The sequence below is a fragment of the Protopterus annectens genome, chromosome 5.part0, assembly GCF_019279795.1.
Source record: "Protopterus annectens isolate FY-2018-M chromosome 5.part0, PAN1.0, whole genome shotgun sequence".
In the NCBI taxonomy this organism is placed as follows: Eukaryota; Metazoa; Chordata; order Ceratodontiformes; family Protopteridae; genus Protopterus; species Protopterus annectens.
The window spans coordinates 130,882,259-130,905,737 of NC_056735.1; the positions used below are offsets into that span (position 1 = coordinate 130,882,259).

General features: G+C 38.1%; 1 protein-coding gene across 3 annotated transcripts in view; it reads right to left on the bottom strand.

Annotated features, from left to right (window-relative positions):
* GABRA5 (gamma-aminobutyric acid type A receptor subunit alpha5) overlaps positions 1-23,001 on the bottom strand; it is a 772,674-nt gene extending 749,673 nt beyond the window's left edge. The window contains exons 1-5 of one of the 3 annotated variants that reach the window (XM_044072163.1): positions 22,289-23,001; positions 18,909-19,068; positions 18,304-18,425; positions 13,371-13,438; positions 13,059-13,279 (exon numbers count right to left, since the gene is read on the bottom strand). In XM_044072163.1, the coding sequence (XP_043928098.1) occupies positions 13,059-13,279; positions 13,371-13,438; positions 18,304-18,425; positions 18,909-19,063 (566 nt within the window). In that variant the 5' untranslated portion in view covers positions 19,064-19,068; positions 22,289-23,001. Of the gene's footprint in view, positions 1-13,058; positions 13,280-13,370; positions 13,439-18,303; positions 18,426-18,908; positions 19,069-20,108; positions 20,126-22,271 lie in introns of those variants that run through there. The other 2 variants (XM_044072162.1, XM_044072164.1) reach the window with 2 other exon arrangements.
* Between the last annotated feature and the right edge of the window lie 478 nt (positions 23,002-23,479).

Genomic DNA, 23,479 nt, shown 5'->3' on the forward strand with positions numbered 1-23,479 from the left:
CCAGAGCGTATTGCCATAGAATGCTTTATGCCACATTAATGAGTCAATCTTTAATTGAATCTCATGGCGATAACATTTCTTATAGCCCTTCTAGAATGAACCCGAGCCACTGACAGCAATGGGTACAACACTTCAAGCAGTATGAAGAAAACTGTTTGCCACCCAAATTTGTAGTACAGGAGAGTGGAACCGTGACTATCTTTCTGATAATAAATTTGATTAGTGACCTGGGTACAGGAACTGTTAATTGGGACAGCAGTGAGTGGCTGGTGACGGTTCACGCATCCTGGGAATGGAGGGTGAAGGCTTCTGCTTTAATCAGGCACTTTCCAGTCTGTTGGCTGTAGTGGGGTACTGACGGTTTGGTAGTATGTAAGGCTTGATTATGCAGGTTGACATACGTTGCGAAACACATGACATTCTGCGCACATTCTGTTTTAGTTAGGGTTCCTCCCTTCTTGCATAACTAATAAAATCACATTATCTGTCTGCATATAGAATGTCTAACTCACCTTTAGGAATGTGGGGCAGATATCTCACTTAATTAGATACTGCAAAGCACTTTTCTCCCTGAAGAGGTAGGACTCAGCTGATTTAAGGGGTACAGCAGGATTTCATCTGCCCCATGTGAGGGGAATGAATGGATTCTTGGTGGACAAAAAAAGCAATTTAGTAGGAACAATGAGGCAACAATCAGATAAAGTCATAAAACACAAAGGAAGGGATAACTAGCAGACTTGCCCATAATTTACATTGTATAACATTGGTTACAAAATATTGTTTTAATTTCACACCTCATAGCAGTTCAGTAAAGTGATATATGTACTGGAACAGAACAATATATGATAGATGCCTGTCTCTATGTCTAACATACATGCACTTTCATTGTGAAAAATAGAAGCACTTCAATAAAAAAGCAAGTTCACTGTATGAGAAAAAAGGACTACTAGTTCACCTTGTTGTTTATTACAATCACTCTTTAAAAATATTTCTCCTTGCCTAATTCGTCTTCAGGCACATCCTATTGTATCCGTCGTATCACAGTGACAGAAAACCTCAAACATTTATTCATGTTAACGTACCTGAAGAAAATAACGGTGCACTCCCAAAATGGAAAGCTGGGGCAGAACAAGTCAATTGTTTATACAGAAGCAAAGCTAATAAAAAAAGGGTATAACCATGGTGCCATTCTTAGAATAACAATGCACATTATGAGTTATTTGATAGCAGTGCCTCATGCATCTCACACAGGAACAGTCACATCTGGGAACATAAAATAAAATTATACTTAACTAAAACAACTTAAAGGAATTATATTTTATGTCTGTGTTCACCCATTAAATGTACAGAAAATGAATCATAAACACGGAAAATAAAAAGCAAAGCATGACAGCAGCAATCAATGTTGTGGCGTGGAATATGCTGCATTAACTCACTTATGCTTTGTTATGTCAGTCAGGCTACACTGACATTGCCAAACTCAAGTCTATTTGAATAAAAGCAGTGACATACTGTCCCCTACTTCCTTTACCAAATGGATGATACAACAGTCCGTCATTGGCACACTCATCATTTCATTATCTGTTAATAAAATTATTAAGCACAAAGGGTTCTTTCAGGTGGACTTCAACAACATCTGTGCATGGTTCTCTGAGAAAACCACAACTAATTTATAACAAAACAAAGCCTAACTTAGTTGATACAGTGTAGCAGCAGTGATCACATGAATCCCTTACACTTGTGCCCACTGGAACCAAGGGGAGATTATCTGAAAATATGGTCAGCTACAATCACTTTCATGAATGAACAGACCCCTCATTTCCATCAGTTCTACATGTAAATAAAATAACTAACTGAACAGAATTACATGGAACGGTACTTTGCTTCTTTACTCGGAAGACAGTGGCCTAGGGAAGACATTGCTTGTTCTTAACACAAATAAAAGGAATTACAGGAAGTTCAATGCTACTGAGTCCTGCTACCACTATGCCCTTCTAATTGCCACCCTAGACTGTGTCTATCCTCTCAGGGAGGGATAGGTCAGTCAAAGCTTGACTAAGTTTATGAATACCTATCTAATTATCTATATCACATTTAAAGGAAGATAATGTATCACACTGCATTATCTGCAGGGGGAGTCTCTTCCACAGCTGAGTGAAAACTGTGTAATGAATCTGCCTTTCCACCTTGTTTTACTGATCTGCTAAAGCAGGATTAGAGCCCCTGTGTTGGTGGTTATGGAACTGCTTGATTTGTGAAGGTACAAGAGAGCCTGGACTACTGCGTCCCTGAATGCTTTGGACTCCAAGGCACATGTCTCCTCAGAGGAGTCTAAAATACACAGAAATGAGACTCACTGCTTCTAGTATTTTCCAGTAGCTTAGGGATTTTAAGTCTGTGATCCACTTTGCTGAGGACTTCTGAGGTCTTTCAAATGTTGGTGACGTACATCCTAAAGGTGGCATTGTATTCTATAACTGGTCTGATCAGTGCTGAATAGAAGGGAGCAGTAACATCTTTAGATCTGGATGATGTTCCATGGGAGATCAGCTGTGCCAAGTAGAAAGATTTCCTGACAGCTGTTGCTATACGTTGTGAAGCACATGACATTCAAATCCAATGAGAGATAATGATGAACGCCTGCTCCTAGGTCTCTAACTTCATTTTCATTGGGAAGAAAGGTGTTCTCAATACTAATTATTAGGAGGGGAGTTTGTATTCCAAATGTGATAATGTTGTATTTTTAGCATTTAATCTTGGTTTTAATACATCAGGTATAGCTGTATATATATATTTATATATATATATATATATATATATATATATATATATATATATATATACATTAGTTAATCAGTCCTTACAAATGTAAAATAAAAATAAATAAAATAAATAAATGACTCAGTTTGCAATCATCCACAGACTTGGTTAGCCATGGGTCTTAGTTTTTAGAAGTGAGTAATGAACCAACATAGCCCCAGTACTGAGCCCTGCAGGACAGCACTGGTCACCTTCATGTCCTCTGATGCTGCCCCTGCACACTGTATAGGTTCTGTCCTTTAACCATTTCACTATCCATCTTATCTCACAAGGGAAAATTTACAATGCATTTAGCTTATTAATTATGCAATCAGAGGAGATGGTATTAAATCCCTTGGCCAAATCATGCAAGGCTGTGTATACATTTTGATCACTGTCAACAGCTTGTGTTACCCTTTTGAGGAAGTTTACCAGGTTCATTAGACAAGATTTACCTTTTACAAAATCAAATTGCTACAGATCCAGCTTTATGAGGTTTTTAATGTCAGTGTTAATCCTGTTTGTTTTAATTTGTTCCATGGCCTTCCAAATGAGACTCATCAGGCTAATGGACCTATATTTTCCGAGCTCAGTAGTAGGACTACATTGTACCCCATACTTCTGGGAAAGAACCTGTAGCAAGGTTCATATTAAGTATCTATGGAGATGTTCTGCCAGGGTACATTTGATACTGTTTAACAAATAGCCTGGTATGTTATCTGGTCTCACCAAAGAAGTGCTCTTATTTTTGACAGCATCGTCAGTACATGTTCTTTGGTCTTGATGGGGGGATGAGAGATATGGGTATCACAGAGCTTTTGATAATCATCTCAAAAATGAAATTTGCATTAACTGTATTTGATAGTATATTGGCAATGTTCACCATATTCTAGTAGGTTTTACAATTTAGTATGTGTTCTGTACACAGCTGAATGTTTCTTAGTTTTCTAGAATACCTACACAAGGACGTATAATTGTCTTTATCTTCAGATGCCAATCTGAGTTCATGTACTTCTATAGTTTTTTTACTAGTCTTTATTAAATTTTAGTCAAATTCTTAATATGTTCATTGATTTGTGGTACTTTGATCTGTTGTGTACTCTAATGAGTTTTTTTTTTATTTTATTCTAGATTTTATTTACATTAGTAGATCACCAGGGTAGTTTGTTTTTTAATTTTTCGTTATATCTGAATCAGGGTCGGACTTCTATCTGCTTATTTATGTGGATATAAAACACCATATTAAATCAATCTATCTGTGTTTCAATCACCTAGGGTTTTGTTGTTATAAGTGAACTTCTAGACTTCTAGACTTTAAAATTTGAGGAGATTTATATGCTTGAAGACATTGAATTCCAATATGTTGGTTGCAAGTGGTTTAGGTAGCTTAAGGGAAAAGGCTAATAGCTTATGATCTGACCTAAATGGAGAAGGCGTTACTACTGGAGTTGTGCATGATGACACCACATTTATAAGTACCAGGTCAAGAATATTTTGCCCTCTAGTAAGACTGATAACAATTTGGGTCATTAAGATTTCATAGGTTCATAGGCTCATAGGTTGGTACTAGGCTATCGACCCAAGGGCCTATACAAGCCTAGCAATAACAATTCCCTGGCTATTTCTTCCCACAGTATTTACTTCCCTGGACCCCTGTCTAGCAGGGCGAGTGATGTGATCCCCGAGGTGAATTTTCTATCTCCCATCCAATCATCAAGGTTCCTTTTGAAGAGGTAATAAGAGGTGGTCTGCCTGACATGTATGGGCAGTCTATTCCAGAGTCTGGGGAGTCTCTGGGTCAGGAACCTATCCCTCCAGCATGTTTTGTTCATTGTAATGACAAGGTTTAGATCCCTGGAGCATGTGTCTCTGAGGGATTGAGATTTCTTTAAGTGTAGCATGTCCAACAGCTCTAGGTTTGACATGGCCTTGTATGTTAAGCAGAGATCGCCTCTGAGTAGACGATATGTGACAGAGTATAGGTGGAGTTTTTTAGACGGTCAGCATAGGGCATCTGCTTTAGGCCTGAGATTCTTTTAGTGAGGTATTTCTGTGGCCTTTCCAGTTGTTGCAGATGTCGTGAGAGGTACATACCAAACAGGGCATTGTATTCTATAATGGGTCTATTGAAGGATGAGTACAATGGGATAATGACCTCATTTTTTCTGGATGAAAAGCCCTTAGTGATGTGGTATGCCACATAGAAGGATTTCCTGACTGTTGTGGCGATGTTGTTATCGAAGGTGAGACCACTGTCCACCTGTGTCCCTAAGTCTCTTATCACACTTTCGGTGTTTAGTATACTGCCACCTATGTGGTAATTCATGGGTACATGTTTTTTTCCCCCAAAGGGGATAACTATACATTTCTTGGCATTGAGCTTGAGCCCATGGCTCTGGCACCAAGCAACTGTTTCTGTAAGGCCTTTTTGTAGAATATCCACATCATTTGGGGATTCAGTAGTGGCTCCCAGTTTGCAGTCATCTGCCAACTTTGTTAGCCAGTGTCCCTTAGTGTTGGCCTGTACTTCAGAGAAATAATGCCAAACAAGAGCGGTCCCAGGACTAAACCCTGAGGTACTCCACTTGTCACTTGTTTGGAGCTGGATTTGGAGAGGCTACTTTTACAGTGTGGATTCTGTCAATAAGCCAGCTGGCAACCCATTGAGTGACATAGGGATTAATGCCCAACTTAGTAAGTTTATCTATGATTCCAGAGTGGGGGATGGTGTTGAAGGCCTTGGCAAGGTCCAGATAGGCTGTGTGGACCACCTAACCTTTGTCCACTGCTCTGGAGACTGATTTGAAGAAGTCAATCAGGTTCAGGAGCAAGATCAGCCCTCCACAAACCCAAACTGTGAAGGGTCCAGTGGTTGAAGGTTGCCAATGTCTTTGTTTATAAGTTCCATGATAATACTTTCCATGGTCTTGCAGATCAGGCTCATCAGACTGATGGACGGTAGTTCCCGGGATCCAAGGTGGATCCCCCCTTGTGGAATGGGATAACTGTAGCTGTGCACTACTCAGTGGGCACAAAGCCTGAGGTGAGGCTATTATTAAACATGACACTTAGGTGAGGTGAAAGTTAATTTTGTAGTTCATGTAGTACACAGCCTGGGATGTTGTCTGGTCCCATGGATGCTGTATTCTTAGCTTTGTAGAGTGCATTTTTTTACCTGTGTGGCCGTTATTACCGGAATTTGGCAATCTTTCAGTATTGAGATGGGCCCTTTAGGGATGAGAGGGTGGTGAAGTTTGCACTTAATCGATCTGCCAGGATATTGGCAATATCTTTGAGATCAGTATATTTAATGTCATTCTGTTGTAGCTCAGAGCAGATCTGAGCATTGCCATTTAGATTCTTGACATAGTTATAGAATGCCTTGTGGTTGTCTTTGGAATCTTTGGCAACTTTATTTTCATAACTAGCTTTGGAGGATTTTATGAGGGATCTCAGCTTCTTACTGAGACTGGTAAGGGAGTTTTTTGCATGCTGGGATTTTCCTCTTTTCTGCAACAGTTTCTTCCCTTTGTTGTAAATTTTTTTTTATGGCAAGGGACCACCAGATTGGCTTCCTTTTTTGGAGGAGAGTGCCTTGGTTCTATTGGGGATGGCACGATTCATGCATGAGTGGATGTGCTTGTACAGTGCCTTAATGTAGGATTCAGCAGTCGAACTTTCAGTTCCCACCTGCATGGGTGTCCTGAAGTTTGTCACTTTTGATTGAGTAGCATGAAGTTGGCTTTGGAGAAGATTTTTACGGAGGTTTCCTTACTGGGACGTGGGGATGGGATGTGGATGTCAAGGGAGATTAGCTTATGGTCAGACTTGACCAATGAGCGGGTGACCATAGGTGTGGAGAATTGATTTCCCATGTTGGTAATGACCAAGTCAAGGATATTGGAGCCCCTAGTGGGACTGAGGATTAGTTGATCTAAGGTATTGGAATTTATGATTTCCAAGAACCGTTGGGCAAAGGTGTTGGTACATGAGTAGTTTTCCCAGTTAATGGCAGGGTAATTGAAATCACCCAGTATTAGGGTGTTTGGTGTATCTTAATATTTTCCAGTATGTTTAGAAAGGTGTAGTGAGAATCTTGGGGCATGGTGGGAGATCTGTAGCAAGCTACAATTTGGATTGCAGTCTTACCTAGTGTTAGTTGCATCTGGAGAATTTCAGACGCATTCTGTTGGGCAACTAGCCTGGTGTTGTGAATATCCTTGGTGAATATGGACACTCCTCCACCTTTAGTGTTTTGGTCCTGGTTTGGTGGCCGAAAAGTGTGTTAAGAGTTGTAGCCTGGTATTGCAGGGGTGCTCTCTGGAGCCTTGAACCTGGTCTCAGTTACTGCACAGATATCGATATTCTCCACTTTTAGGAGTGCCTCGAGAGAGTGCATTTTGAGGTTTAGACTTCTAGCATTGAGTAGCATTACCTTCAGATTTTTCATGCTTGTACCTGTTACGGTGGTGATTTTGTTCTTTGAACTTTGCCTAAAAAGGCACTATAGGGGTGACAAGAGCCTTAGCGAGTAACCTGAATCCCAGGGGCGACAGGTGCAGACCATCTCTGGCAAAGCATTGTGGTCTGTCGATCATGTCATCCCTGGTAGACAGATACTGGATCCCCTGTGAATGATACCAGAAGCTTAGCCAATTGTTGAAGTCAATCATTTAGTCCTTATACTGTGGTATCATTCTGGGCGAAGGCAGGATGCTACTCAGGGCTAGGGTTATACCTGCCTAGGACACATGATCTGAGAGCTCTTCCATGTCTCTTTTCATGTAGTCCAGGGAGATATGCCTCAGGCCATTCACTCCAGCATGGACAATGACAGAATCATATTTGTACTTGTTGTGGAGTGACTTGAGTGCATGGATTATGTGGCGGATCCTGACACCTGACAGGCAGCTGACTGTAATGTTCTCCTTGTTCAGCCTGGTGAGTGGGACATCAGTGTGCCTGTCTATGGAGTCACCTATGACTAAAGTGTTGTGTACAGTGTCTTGCTTTAGGGGCTGTTGTTGGGTGGCACACTGGTGTTGTGAGCTATGTGACACTTTGGTTGTGATTGGTGTTTGTTTGCATTTCAGCTTCGGAGATCCTTGTTGCTTGGGCAGGTTACTGTTAAGGGCCTCCACATATGTGGGTTTAGTGTTGCTATGTGTGGGTGTTGGTGGTGTGGGTTTAGAAGGGCTATGTGTTGCTTGAGGTGTAGTGCGGATGTTAACCTTCTCCTCTTGACTGTCTAGCAAAATCTTGGATGGAGACAGCTTTGCTTCCAGTTTGGCTATGTATGTGCATCTCTCGCAGATTGTAGTGTTGGGTGTTAGGAGGAGAGGGTTGTCTGTGTACATGAGACAATTGCTGCATTGCCCCAGTATGCCCAGATTCACCAGGTGGACAGGAGAAATCACCGGAAGCTGACCCTTGGACATGCCTGGTTTGGTGCTTTTTTTTTGTAAAGTTCAAGAGCTGTTTTCCCTTACCTTAGCAAGGTACTTTGCAATTATAGGATGTTTAGTGCCTACAATTAATTTTTCCTTATTAAAAAGGCGAGTTGAGTGTCTGTATCAATTTAAGACTTCCTAGTGCTTTCCAGCAGGTTTTAAAGCAAGTGCTAGTCACAGGGATGCTTAAAGGTAAGATGAAAAAAAATGGTTTATCCTAAACACTGCAGTGTGCACTAGAGGAGTTAGATGTGAAAGTAAGTAACTTAAGTTTTACCGGTCTAAAAAGTTAAGTTTTAGTGGAGAGTCACTATTTTTAAAACAGCAAGATAGATTGAAAGGGGGTGATCAGTTTTGTATTCCGGTACTATGGAATACAGTAGGATGGCCAATAAATTTAAATAGTTGAAGGGGAGTGATTTCACAAAATGATAATTTTGTGCTTACTCACACAAGCCAGTAAAAACAGAAAGGAAATGAGATATATGGTCAGATTAACATAAGGAGTAGGCAATTAGAAAGACAGTGGTGTTTAACAACACTTCAGTAACCGGGTAGGAGGTTGCGGAAAAAAATTCTGCCTAACTCACAAGAGACAGAGCTGTGTTCTCTTTTCAAGTTTTAATATGCAGTTAAAAGCTGAATACAAGTATAACACATGGTAAATAAAACAAATCACAGTATTCAAAAATAGAAAAAGGCAATAAAGTAATACAACAAATAAAAAGCAAACTAACCTTTTCCTCACGGCAAAGTGTAGCATAGTCTTGGTGAGCCTTTCAAGTAAAGCTCTGAAATGTTTTATTTTACCCCTTAAATAGAAGTTTTAGTTCCTAGCTCCATCCCCTCAGTACACAGATGATTAACCTTAACTGACCTGTTCTATTGACCTGTACTAATTTCTGCCTGACTCACAAGAGACAGAGCTGTTGTCTCTTTTCAAGTTTTAATATGCAGTTAAAAGCAGAATACAAGTAAAACACAAGGTAAATAAAACAAATCACAGTATTCAAAATAGAAAAATGCAATAACGTAATAGAACAAATAAAGAGCAAACTAACCTTTCCCTCACAGCAAAGTGTAGCCGAGTCTGGGTGAGCCTTTTTTAGATCTAAATATTTCTGTGCATATCCTACATTTGAGGATCTGAGGTGCAGGCAACAAGTCCATGCATGTGTAGTTAAAGCCTCCCTGAATTATGGAGTTTTACTTGTAGGGAGTCCATGCATGAAATTTAAGAGCCTGACATGAACTTCCTGTGTCGTAAATGGTGTCCTGTAGCAGGAAATAAACTGATTGTTGATTTAATGTGACTTGGAGTTCAATAAGTTCTGTTTTTGGGTGTCTGGGAATCTGTCTAGAGGTAATATGGTCTCTGATAAATATGGACACTCCACCAGAGCTGCCACTGGGTCATAGGTATGAGCTAAGTACAGGTACAGAGGGGGTGCCTTCTGTCATTTTAACCATGTTCTAGTGATTATATATGGCTTTGTTTGCTTCTCTTTTTGGGGTTTTTGCCCCAAGTCATTCACTCCCACATGTAGAACAACCATATTGTAGTTTTATTTGTCTTTGTAGACATATTTGTCTGTTGCAAGGGTCCTATCTGAGATGCTGCACCTGAAATATAAGTCAACGTCACCCTATCTTTGTCCAGCCTAGTTAGTAGGGAATCTGTATGTATTACTATGAAGTCACCAATTATAAAAACATTTTTATTTGTGGAGTGGTCTGTTGTACTGGAGCAGAGGCACTTTGTCTCAGGATGACCCTATGTTAAAGTCGAAATGTTATGTGAAGTGACATTTGATTTTGATTTTTGCTGACACTCAATCCTTATGGGTTTAGGAGACTTATGTAAGGATTTCTTTACAGTGTTAACACATTATGTGCCTGGGTTTGTCTCACCATGTTTAGTGTGTTAGCGCAATGCTCACAGTCAGCATTTTTTGAGAGAGTGAGACCTTGATATCTCTTAAATATTTGAACCTCTCACAAACAGTTATTTGTATTTAGTTAGCATTCATTATCTGTGATGTATAACAACTAAGTTTCACTGAGGCTTCCTGGAGCACTTTACTCCTCTGTCTCATAGAGAGACAATGACATTTCAGTGCTGATATCTTGTACTAAAAACATACAGAAGGCTGATCGATTCTGACATCAGGTAGATTGATTACTGAGACTATCGTGCAGCATAAGGGGGGTACTGCACTCCTGAGTACATCGTCCTTTGGATCAGATGTTAAACCAATGTCCCATCTGCTTGAGCTAATGGTAGCCCAGGTTGATGTAAAAGATCCCACAGCACCTATCGAAAAGAGTAGAGGAAGTTCCTCGATGCCCTGGCCAAATTTCCCCTATTAGTAAAAATTACACTTCAGGTCTTCCCTGGAAAGAGGCCTAGTGGGACTAACCTGGTCATCACAGGAAAAATAAAGATAAAATAAAAGAATCTCCTAAACAAATAATACATGTTAGAGAACATTTTTTCGTTGTGGGGGGCATGTTAGGAAGGCCCATAGTGCTTTCATGTAACTTCCAAAGCAATGAGCCAGACATAAACCATTCCAGTAAGTCCAAAAGTACTGACATCTGGTGCTAAAAGCATAATGCACACCAACAAAAAACGTACTGCATGGTATTAAGACTCCCTGTTGCTATTTTCTTTATCTCGACCTGTAAGCTTTAACGTCATTGTACAATTTGCATACGCCTATATTTTATTGCAAAGGTTACAGGTCTTTGCACTTCAAATACTCGAACTGTATTTCATTATCTGAACTGTACTATAATTTGACCACTTCACAATGTGACTCGATATGGTATATCTGGAGATGTCCATCTAGCTGGTTATTGAACAAACTAATACAAAACACACATCTAGTCATAACTATAAAGAAACGAATGTCACTGTGTAAATAACTGCATAGTAATCCTTGAAGCTGTATGTAATTCCTAGCTTAAAAAGCACAAAAGCACTTTTAGTAATGAGGGAAAATAAAACAAAATGGCAGCCAAAAAATTAGGACGTATTTCAAATCCCTTTTCCTAATTTCTTCACTCATTAAAATTTCAGCAGAGTGCTAACATAAAATACATTTTGCACACTTCATAGGCTTTAGCACTGTAGCACATTTAATTTCCTATGTGTAGCCAGCATACTTGCTTATACCATATTCTCACTCCCTAGACACACTGCAGATCCCATAACAGGTAACGCCATTAGGCAATTTAACATCCATTTAGTGTCCACATGAGCTTTTAGAATGTAACAGTCAATGAAAAATGAGATTAACAAGCCTTTTAGAAATAAGTAGTGGTGGTCTATTTTGGATCAAAAGCACTTTAGTACTAGTATATAGTACATTTTATGACAGTGGTTAATATACATATTTTTGTGACTTTTTATTGTATTTTTATTCTCAACAAATGTTAATTGAGTGATTTTGTTTTTAATTAACAATTTTGTTTTTAACCAATTATGTAATTAACTTTTTGGCGCCAAAAATTTGTGTATATAAAGGAAGTGACATGTTAGGGGAAATGGTTCTGAAGAAATCTGGTAAATGCAGATGAAAGCGCTCAACCATTCTTACTAGATGTACTTTGTGGTGCTGGCAGTTATCGAATAAAGTTGTGTGACAAAAAGCAACAGGCGAGTTTGCTTCTGATTCACGGCTCGAGTCCAGGGGATCTACGTTTGCTATTCTAAGAGTTATTGCTATTTTGGATCAGTCTCAAAGCTTAGCACACACACTAATAAAATAAACAAAAAGCATATAATGCATATAAACACATTCATATCATGTAAATAAACACATTCAGATCATGAATACTAATGCCAACATAGCTTTAGATGTTTTAAGCTGCACATTTTAACCCCACTTGGTTATATGTTGCACTACAGCTCTTCAAAGTATACTATATTGATTGCAAAAGAGAATCTCTGTTCACATTTTATATGAATGTTTTAAATCCTGGGCCACTTTTTGATATGAATTTAAATACAGAATACCATTTTGTAGGGATACAGTAATATCAGATGATTATATGACTTTCTCAGAGTCATGCATAACTCAGCAAAATCTACAGGAAGAATGCTGTGCACATCACAGAAAATACAATGCTTTACAAATGCTAAAAATACCAGTCTAAAGTGCAGTTATTAGACAGTAATATAGAGAGGCACACCTCTGAGATTTACTTCTGTTCAGACAGACAGGATATGCTGTGATGTTTCATACTTGTCACTTTATAAATAAATAAAAAGCACACATTAGCACACTGTGTTCCAGTTCATTGCCTCCTTTTGCTCGTACTGGATAAATTATATACTGTCATTATTTATAGTGAAACCCCATACTCCATAATATTTTCTGAAACTTGGTGGTTCTACCCATTGAATTGTTTTCATCATAACTAATATAAAGTAAATTAATTCACAGATATTGTTTATACTGTCACATGTGGGCTCAGGTCCCAACACATACGAGTTTGCAGAGATAATGGCTACACTGCAGATATATTCAGGATAGAGGATTACATTTTCACATTGTGCATGACTGCCACACCATACATTTAAAAATGCAATAATTTAACCACTTACATGGAACGTCCACATGCCATAACATAGGTAACAGGAATCAACCTTGTTAGGATCCATTTGCTTTCAGTTCATAGACCAGTATTACATCACTACACACCTTCATGCAAACTCTGAAATATGGTTGAAATGAGGGTGCATAGCTAGCATTCCTTTTCTACAAAATCAAAGAAAGCATGTCAGATGATTTTAAACTTTACCTCATGGTGTAGAGTAGAGTCCCATCATCTTCAAGACGAAGAAGCTTATTTGGTGTTGTCATGTTGTGTGCTATTGATTTCTTGCCATTTAAAAAGAAGGTGTCTGGTGTCCAGATTTTGCTGGCGAGCAAGTTATTAAGAGGAAGACGTTTCATTGGTCCACTAAAGCTAAGTCTTTCATCCTTCCAGCTTTGTCGGAAAAAAACATCGATTGTATATTCCTGGCCAACAGAAAAGAAGAAATGATTTGTTCAAACAAGCAAACATAAAATCCCAGACAAATCTGTATGTATTCTATTTCAGGATATATACCATTTCTGTGTCAGACACAGGGCCAAAACTTGTGACATAGATATCTGTACTCACTTCTGTTATTGTCTCTGAAACAAGAAGATAGTAGAATTAGGCAAATTGATGATTTTATTACAGCCACACACAAAGTTGAGATGTAATTATTTTATTTATTTAGTACTTTCATGCATAAATAACAGCAGCAGCCATAAAAAAGAAAGGAAAGACAAAAGCATATACAGCGAAAAAGGTATTCTCCATCGATCTCTGTTTAATACAAAGCATAGTAAATCATATGCTTACTATTATACAATATTCCTTGGGATGCAGTAATTACCTTCCAAATGTTTGATATCACATGGTTTTGGTTACTTTTATTTTGTGACAGTAGCTGACAGCCTCTCTAATGAAACAATGTGAACTTTTGCATTTGCGATATATTGATTACTCAATTATATTGAGTACTCCTCATATGTGCTAATCAATGGAACATTATCCTTGTTGAAACCTAATATTATTAAAAAAACTTACATGTTGCAACTGTTCATGTGTTTAACAGTGAAAAGGTAATAACTTCACTCTAAATAACTCTATGCTCACTTCCTGTTGACAAACATAAAACGTTTACCTTTCAGCCAACTTGCCTTATTTCACTTTGCCAGTACTGCATATAACTTCTCCCTGGGGTTTATGTCCAATTTAGTGTGTGCGTGTGTGTGTGTGTGTGTGTGTGTGTGTGTGTGTGTGTGTGTGTGTGTGTGTGTGTGTGTGTGTGTGTGCGCGTGTGTGCCTGCATATGCGAGAGTGTGTGTGTGTGTGTGTGTGTGTGTGTGTGTGTGTGTGTGCGCGCGTGTGCCTGCATATGCGAGTGTGTGTGTGTGTGTGTGTGTGTGTGTGTGTGTGTGCGCGTTCGCGCGCGCGTCTGTTCAGACAAAGGCCAAAGCAGTGCATCTTGTTATATTCTATACTCTCTGGTAAATTATTAAGGATTGTTGTACACCAATAATGCTTGTCATCAGAATTTCACAGTTCTTATTGTTCAGAAAATACACATTGATGGCCTGTCTACCACCTGTTCTGTTAACGTTTTATATAAATTAAAGTTGTCTACTTCTCATCTGTCCCTGATTTTGCACAACACTTCTGATTTTGCCTCATATTTTGCCCTCTCTTTCATCGCTTTCTAGTAAATTACTGAGGATTGCAGTCAGTCATTAGAGTGTCATAATAATTATTGTTCAGAAACTACTTGTTGCTACAACATTCACTTTTTTAATAGAGTTAGCACTGTCTAGCACTTAGTACAGTGGGTTAAGACTATGAGTTGTCTACTATAATCAAAAGTGTGGGGTTTGATTCCTTTGACCTTCATTTGCCTACAGAGTGACTTGAGCAAGACATATAACCTGGCAGTGCTTCTCCCACTTTGTCCAGTGTGTGTGTGTGTGTGTGTGTGTGTGTGTGTGTGTGTGTGTGTGTGTCTGCGTGTGTGTGTGCGCGCTCGCGTGTGTATGTGTGTGGGTGTAGGTCTAATAGGCAGTGAGTTGAAATACATTTCCTTGGTCACATCTATGTGTGTGTGTATGTGTGTGTGTGTGTGTGTGTGTGTAAATACTTGTTTCCTATGTGCAAGAATAGTCATGGTATAGAGTAAGTATTTGATTGTAGTAAATTGCATAATTACATGGGCCATATTCTTTGGGTATGACCCTTGGTTTTCTTCTTTTGTTAACTGTTAACAGTGTGTTCATTATCTGGTTGTGAATAAATTGGAAAACATGAAATCTATGTGTTTAATGTTAATATTGTAATTCTGACTACATTTTTAATTTACCTTGTTTTTGTAAGCACTAGAATGTGAACATCAGTATGTTGGGCTACAATAGTGTTTATCTGGCACTTAATGTAGATAAGTAGAGCTATGAGCTGTTACTTGACTGTTTCCTTTAATGTGGGGTTTGATTCTGTCAGCCCCTGTCCATGTCACCTCACCTGACAGTGCTCTTGGGCTGTTGCTGAAAAGTGACCTGTCCCACATTATTAGCAAATAAATTACTCATTGTTCTTGAAATCCTACACTGATAGCTGCTAAATGCTGTTTTACTATATGTTGCTGGACTATGAATTCAAGCACAACTGTTATTGTTTATTGACTTGCCAGATGCATTTTCAATAAATAACAGTTTCTAGGAAATAAAAGTGTAGTTTAATGATGGTCATGCTAAGTCTGTTTTCAACATGAGCATTTTTTGTTCTGCTTCACAAATGTTTTTCAAGGTTTTGCTGTAAATTTTGAAATACAAGTTTTAAATGAAATCCAAATCTCTGTGATTGCTGTAAAGTTAATAAGAAAATACTATGGAAATAGCATGCATACACATAAAGAAAAATGTGCTGCAAGTTGATAAAGGGCATACAAGTGGAATCGACTATTTAAAAAAATGCCAATATAATGGGCGTTGTAAAGCTTTGAACAAAAAGAAAGTTATACCTTTTTTACCACTCTGGCTTCTTTGGTAATAAGAAAAGCATATTGTTTCTGTATCATTAAAACTGCTTGCAATATGCTTGCTATATATTTTATCTTCTTACAGCAAGCTTTTTTGGTTTAGTCCCACATAATTTTCAACTCTAAAATTGTTTTTGAAAGTTATTTAATCTACTCTTCAGAAATGGATACTGAATCAAACTATAATAATTTAATCCCACAATGTCCTCTGATGAATGGTATGTGTTCTGCTTTGCAATATAATGCTATTCCTATTTAATAAGTGTTACTGGTACCTGAAATACCTGGCAGATATATCTATATCAGCTAAAGCCAGTGACTGGCTGTTCCAAGTTTCCACTGGAATCAATTGAGTAGATATTTTCCAAATTGTACTAGTTAATTGCATTCACTCTGTATAGAAGTAAGGTATTAAGTGTATTGCATGAGCTGGGGAGGAAAGATACAAGTGCACAAAAGGAATGGTGGTAAAAAGCCAAAGACTCTATTTGTGGAATGTTATTTGCCTTCCTCCACCAAGACTATCTTAAACCACTTTGAACTAGAAGAAGGATGCTTGCTGATACAGATATTGTTCACTGACCACAGGATGCAAAAAATATTTCTGAGCTTTGTAATTTTATTCTGTAAATGCTTATTGCACATTTTCAAGTATGGTTGCTCATTATCCAATAATAAGCGACAGTGTGTCTTTTTTCTTGTACATTTATAAATAACTTGTGTGTTTAAAATATATCTTACCAATGAGCCTTACATAACAATATATTTATGACCAAATGTGTCAGTGGAGCAACAGACAGCACACTTGCCTTTATTGCTGGAAAACCAATAATCTGTGAGTTCTATCCCAACTCCTGATGACTGGATTGCTGACATGGCAATGCTATACTTGACAGCAGGTCATCCTTTGGATGAGATATTAAACTGAAGTTCCATCTGCTTAACTTGGTGGTGGTAGCTCAGGTGGATATAAAAGATCTCACAGCACCTCACAAAAAGAACAGGAGAAGTTCCTTGAATTTGTTATGATTCATCAGAGGATTATTCTTTGAAGAAAAAAATACATGAACATGATTCTCAGAACACCACTTTCAATAAACATGATTTAAAGCTTTTTCTCTAGGAGGGGGTAAGCCCCCCTGCATTACCTGTGTGGGAGGAAAGCACCCATTATGTATACCAACTCCATCGTCACACAACAGTAGAGAAAGTGCAACACCTTCCACTTACTGAAAATGTTTTTCAACAATTAAGTCATCACACTGCCTTCCATCAAGGCATAAGACTTAAACTTAAGCTAACATTCACATTCCCAGTTCCACAATGTCCTGGCCAAATTCCCCCTTAGTAATAGAAATACCTCCTTTGGTCTTCCCTGAAAGGAGACCACTAGCCTAATGGGACTAATTAAGTCAAAAAAGGAAAACAAAATTAAAAAACTGATCAAGTATAAGGGATAAAGTTTGTCCTAATCCTGCTTCACTCTTACATGTACTCTGATTATTAATATTTCAGACTGAGAGTACAAGATCCATGCCTGTGTGTGTGTGTGTGTGTGTGTGTGTGTGTGTGTGTGTGTGTGTGTGTGTGTGTGTGTGTGTGTGATGTTTATGCCTAACATCTGAAATAAGGTTTACTTACACACTTCCCAACACCATATTATGGCTTTTGTCATAATAAAAATTACTTTATTTCCCAATATAATTCTTTTCAGATTTTAGAGTGCCTTTTCCAAAAAAAAAAAAAAAAAATCAGAATGGACGCCAAAAAGTTTTCTCAGATATTTACATTATCACATGTAATGGCATGCACGTTATGTTCAGATCCCTGATAATTTGTCCCTACAGCAGTTTATTATGCGCAATCACAGCTAAACATATCAGAAGGTCATGATTTATTTATTTTACTTTTTTTTAATTTTCTCAGCAGAAGCACTACAATAAGTCTAATATGTAACATCCAGTCCTGAATTGCTCTCATGAGTTTCAGCAGTTTGAATTAAGCTGAACCATAAATGAAACCATTAATCTGTATCCATGTTTATTGCACTTCTGTAAAGCAAGTGTCCTGCAACTGTATCAAAAGCATGCATTCAGTACACTGCTACACTGTGTTCTGTGTGGTTTAATCTCTGCTGGGTAACTCAGTTATCTGCATCAGTATCACATTCCTGTACTCACTTTGACAGCTTTTCTAAGTGATATAATGTTTACAGAGACCCCTGCCTAAATACTGATTATTCACCCAGGTGATAACTTATTCAGCTGGTTAAGTGAACAAAAGGTGATCACACACTCCACTGATTACAACATTAATGAATCATTAATTTAGTCAATAACGTAATTAATTAACATTTATTGTAATTTTGAGAGAAATCAGTACAAATATGTTCATCAATGAAGTGCCTTCCCGATTTAAGCTATAAGCTATTGGTATAGAATTTACCTCCTAGTCCAGGGCGAAGTCTGTTGTCGTAATCATCTAGCAAGCCATCCAAGATTCGAGTAAAGACTGTAATGTTGTCATTGGGGCCTTCTTTTGCAGTTGTACTTAGGACCTCTGAAAAACTTTAACCAATATATGAAGATGAAGCATCTTGCAAGAGGGTATTTATACAAAACAACCTTTCCCAGCCTTGTTATGCTTTATGTGACACCATGGGAGGGCATGTAACACTTTTTAATGCAAAGCTCCAGATGTTTAATAAGACTCATTAAGGTTGCTTTCAAATCACACCAAATGATTTTTATCTTACCCCACTTATAAACAAACTATACTTCTGACGCTTGAATAATGAAAATAAAAACTCTACACATCTTGAAGAGGCTTATAATTGAAATAATTAGTGATTTTTAATAATTTAAGGTTACACACAATTAAAATCTGAGTTTTCATTTGAAATAAATTTACTTTTAGTGTAAAAAATTATTTCACAGTCTCTGATCTAATCCAAATAAGAAAAGTGATTTCAGGCAGGAATACATTTCTCAGAAGATGAATGTTTAAACTAATGCAAGGAAAGAGGTATTAACATTGATATGAGTTCTTACCTGTAGCCATGCAAGTTGAAAAAGACATAAAAAAAAATAATGTGCTTGGCTGTAACAAATGTGGCAAGCATTCCATTGCCCATTCCTGGTACAAGAAAAGCAATCAATAAATGTTTTGCAAGAAAATGGTCTGTATAGTCCTTTTCAGTTGCCATTAGCCCTGAAAAAAAAAAGAAAAATAAAGGGCATTAGCAATCAAATTTTCATTGAATAAGTTTATAATGTCTGCATTTGCTTAGTAAGCTTTTAAAAATTGTGCATACTATTAAATCTAAACAGATGAACAAAGTCCATAAAGCTATTCATAGGTTATTTGAACTTATCATGAGTGCATGTATACATCTACTGGGAGAGATGGATAGAAAGAGTAGTTTTCTAGCATGTTAGGAATCATATGGGAACAACTGTGTAATAAAATATGCTCCTTTTCCAAAACACACTCACACAAACATATACACACACTTTCCACATGCTCCATATTGAAAGGCTTTGCCGCACCTTCATTGTTAAATATTTTTCAAATAACAGTCCATGGTAAATGATACTGAATCACAATAATTCAGCGATAGAACTTCTTGTAATTATGAAGAAACAGTTTTTTAACTGTGCTATGAACTTCCTGACTGAAGTTGTTATGCACTCCATATTTTGCACCTTTGTTTCATATTATGACAGGTAATGTTTCACATTTTCAAGACAGAAGGTTGAGTTATGATGCCTACATATACATATATGAACTCACACATGCACACACATATTCATTTACTTTTAAGGGTGTGTGCATGGGCACTTTCAAAGTCAATAAGTTATTTGTGAAAATTCTGATCAGATGAAAAATAATGTCTGCAAGTAATATGATTACTTGTTAATTAAAGACTACTATGATTTTTCAAACTACCAGAGATGGCAAAAACTTTATAAATGATTACTCTATACCCATCTCACCTTCTTTGCTCAGGAATTCTGGACAAAGACAGTCATAATGCAGGGACAAAGGCCCCAAAATAGGGACAATTTAGAAACAGACCAACAGGTTTTACCTTTTAAAAATTCTGAATGTATGCAATTATTTTGTAATTTACCATTAAATCAAAACTTTTGGGAGGGTCAGGGTAAAAATGTGAAGCAAAATTAGAGACATTCTGCAAAATTAGAGACAGTTAAGAGGTAAGATAACTATACAATAAGGTTACAACCTACCCTCTTTAATAGTGACAGTCCATATTTAGGCAATTGTGTCCCTTGGAAAAAAAAAGGAAAAATGGCAAATGTCCTGAGATTTTAGCATATAATATATTTCCTATATTTCCACTAATTATTGCATTAAAGACTTATTTCATATCTGAAACACCATTAAATTATATGAAACAAAACATTTCTATGACACTGAGCTTTTATTATGTCAAAAAGTGAAGTCCAGTTCTTTCCACTAGTTGTGGGCATGGTCTGCCCTGCAAAATATTATGTTTCCAGCAGCAAATATTCCTCTTTGGGTATTTGAAGAGGTAGCAATCTTTTGTATAATTAACATCGTAGGGTCATATTCAATCACATTTGTCAAATACTTGATAGCATATGTAGTTAACAGAATATCAAGACAGCTCACAGAAATTATAATACCGTACGCTTTTTGTTTACTTATTTCAATGTCTGCCTACTCTGCCCATAGGTGTGTGTGCTGCATACTATCTTTAAGAGTACAGAGTGTTTCCTCTTCTTCTAATAACTTACTGTACAGTCTTCCTCTACAGCTCTTACCAGATGTTTTTGATCCACCCCCCCCCCCCAAAAAAAAAAAACAGATGCACATACCAAAATCTGCACAGACTATAATACCTTCAGAGGGAAGAACGAGTCGTATATATGTATGGAAAGGATCTTCTACTTTTAAATTCATTGATGGAAATAAAGGCTGCATACTTAGGAAGGGAGTAATAGTGATAATTCTTTTACATACTTAATAATTATATCTCAACTTGCAACGTTAAATCTGTGGAATCCTTGTTAAAATATGTTTCGTATTTGTATGAGATTAGACATCATGTGAATTCATACTGCTCCCTGCTTGAATGAAAAATATTTAGAATGGTTTGTTTTCTTAACTAAGAATGTATGTGGCCCTGCCCGTGTTAATAACGTGTGAACTGAATAAAAGTGTTTTAAAAAAGATTCTAGGGAAAATCAGCAAAGTCAGACATGGGGGGGGGGGGGTGTCAAAGTCCAAACTTATGGATAGTTTTAACATTATTTATTTAATTCTGTTAAAAACAGGCTTTGCATCAAAATGCATTTTCAGAACAATAAGAAGTATGCACCTCTAACGTCTGGCTTTATTGGCTAACTGTGTGATTTATCATAAAATCAGAAATTTTAGGAAGAAGGACAAGGAAAAGCGTGTCAAAATTAGGGACGCTCTGCAAAATGAGGGAGAACTGAGAGGTGAGCACGCATTCCCGACGTACACATGTGTGTTTGACAGGCAGTTCCACGAAATGCAACTTTTTGTTATGGGCTTGGAGCGGTCTCGTTGTTCTTGCAGTAATTAGCTATTGATTGTATCGCCTCGCTGTGAGTTGAACACCACAGCAATAGACAACTAGTCGCGCGGTCGTTCCGAAATCCGCGTGGAGGGGTGGTCAGCAGCCATCCGCCGGTGCACGTGTGCTTTATTAGAGGCAAAGCTGCAAACGAAATGTGAAGAGGGGTCAGAAAACCTCAGGTTAGAAAACGTATTATAGTCTCTGTCCCACACACACACACGTGTGTGTTGCAGCGTTGAAGAACTAGAAAACGAACCCCCTTACTAGCTCCTAACTAAGCCCGCAGTGCACTTGCTATGGCTCGGGAAACGATCTCCTGTTTGCTAGGAGAGACTCTGCACTACAATTACAACTCCAGATAGTCCAGCTGCTGCCAAGAAGTGGAGAAATAGTCAAGATGTACAAGATCTCTTTCAATGGCGTACTGTGAGCGTACAGTGATAAACATTTAATGGAAATAACTAATGGACCTAGTCTCTCCTATTTATCCAGAAAAGTTGATTTAGTTAAATGAACGCAGGATAAAAAAAAAATTTTTGAATGGATGTATCCAACGGGTAGATGAGGTAGGCTACAACTACAGTGTACATTAGACACTCGATGCATAATAGGTATCATACCCGTTATACGTAAACTGACCATTGCATGTATACCTATTATGTTATATAAAGTAATGCGCTTCTAGAAACAAACATGTTGGGATGCTGTATCCAAACTGCAGTGCAAAAGCAAAGTTTCGTGAATGTACAAATAGTGGTCCATTTGGCCTAGCATTCTTTTATTGTCTATCAAATGTTTCGTAGGGAAAAAAAAAAGATCTTACAAAGTTTCGGCACCTACACGGCAGCTCACGACCCCTTCTCAGCAGTTTGCGTGCGCCCCAGATGGCGAGTGCAGCGTGATTTGGGGGTCTTCTGTCGGAATACGCATGTAGAGCACTTAAGATGTATCGATCTGATAACAGCTGTCAAGGCGTTCAGTGTCTGAGCAGAAGCTGTATCCCTTCCTACTAAGAAGCCGATGGTGATGCTGATGGTGAGGATGTTGGTAGCGATTTTTCCCTTTGTGCTACTGCCTATTCAGCACTTTTAGAAAACACGAAAGAGGGTCCAGTCAGCCTCCTATTAAGAAAGGATTTCCCATTCTGTCAGGGTTGTATGCCCAAGTGATGGTAGAAAACTCCACTAGGGTATTCGCATCCCAGTTCCCTGAACAATAGCAATACATTAAAAGCAAACACAATTATCCTCGTTCATTTCTACATCATTAACCTCAGACATAATCCTAATAGAAAGATAACTAGGAAAGATACTCCTCCACACAACTGGATCAAAATCCTCTCTGCGCTGGGAAGGTAGAGCTTGCACTTTCTTCTCTAGCGCTGCACTTTGCTTACTTAGCAGTAAAGCAGCACGTCATCTGCACCAGCTAGTGCACATTTTGGGGCGCGTGGCTATTGGCTCCGCGTGCTATTAGGTCATCAATGTGTAATAATGACTGTAGCCGCGGTACTCTCTGTGTGTTTGCAAACAGCGGTGCTCACTGCAGGCAATTATATAAGTTGTAATCGTTTTACTACACTGCCAGATAGATTCGTACAGGTTATTGCTTGGTACTCTGGGGATATCAGACGGTTCCCTTATTAGTATTTGAACAAACCAGGATTCAGGAGTCGCGTCACATTAGTTACTACCGTGACTATGGATTAGCCACTGAGATCAGACAAGTAATTTTAGTTATTAATTAATACCCTTGGGGATTTATACGTATGTTGTTGGGCCGAACTGTTTATAAGTTCATGTTTTAAATCCAGTAGAAAGAAAACTTTGGTCATATACAATCACATACCCACCTTAACGCCGTCGAAAAGGAGTCTGCCTACTTTCACCTAAACTGGCTTGCAGTTTCCTTTTCCACCAACGGAGGGTAGTACAATCCTTCCGTTATAAACGTGAAGAAACGGTGAGCTTTAAAATGTGCGGGTATTCAATGACACAATCAGTAGTTTATATCAACTGCATGCTTAGTAAA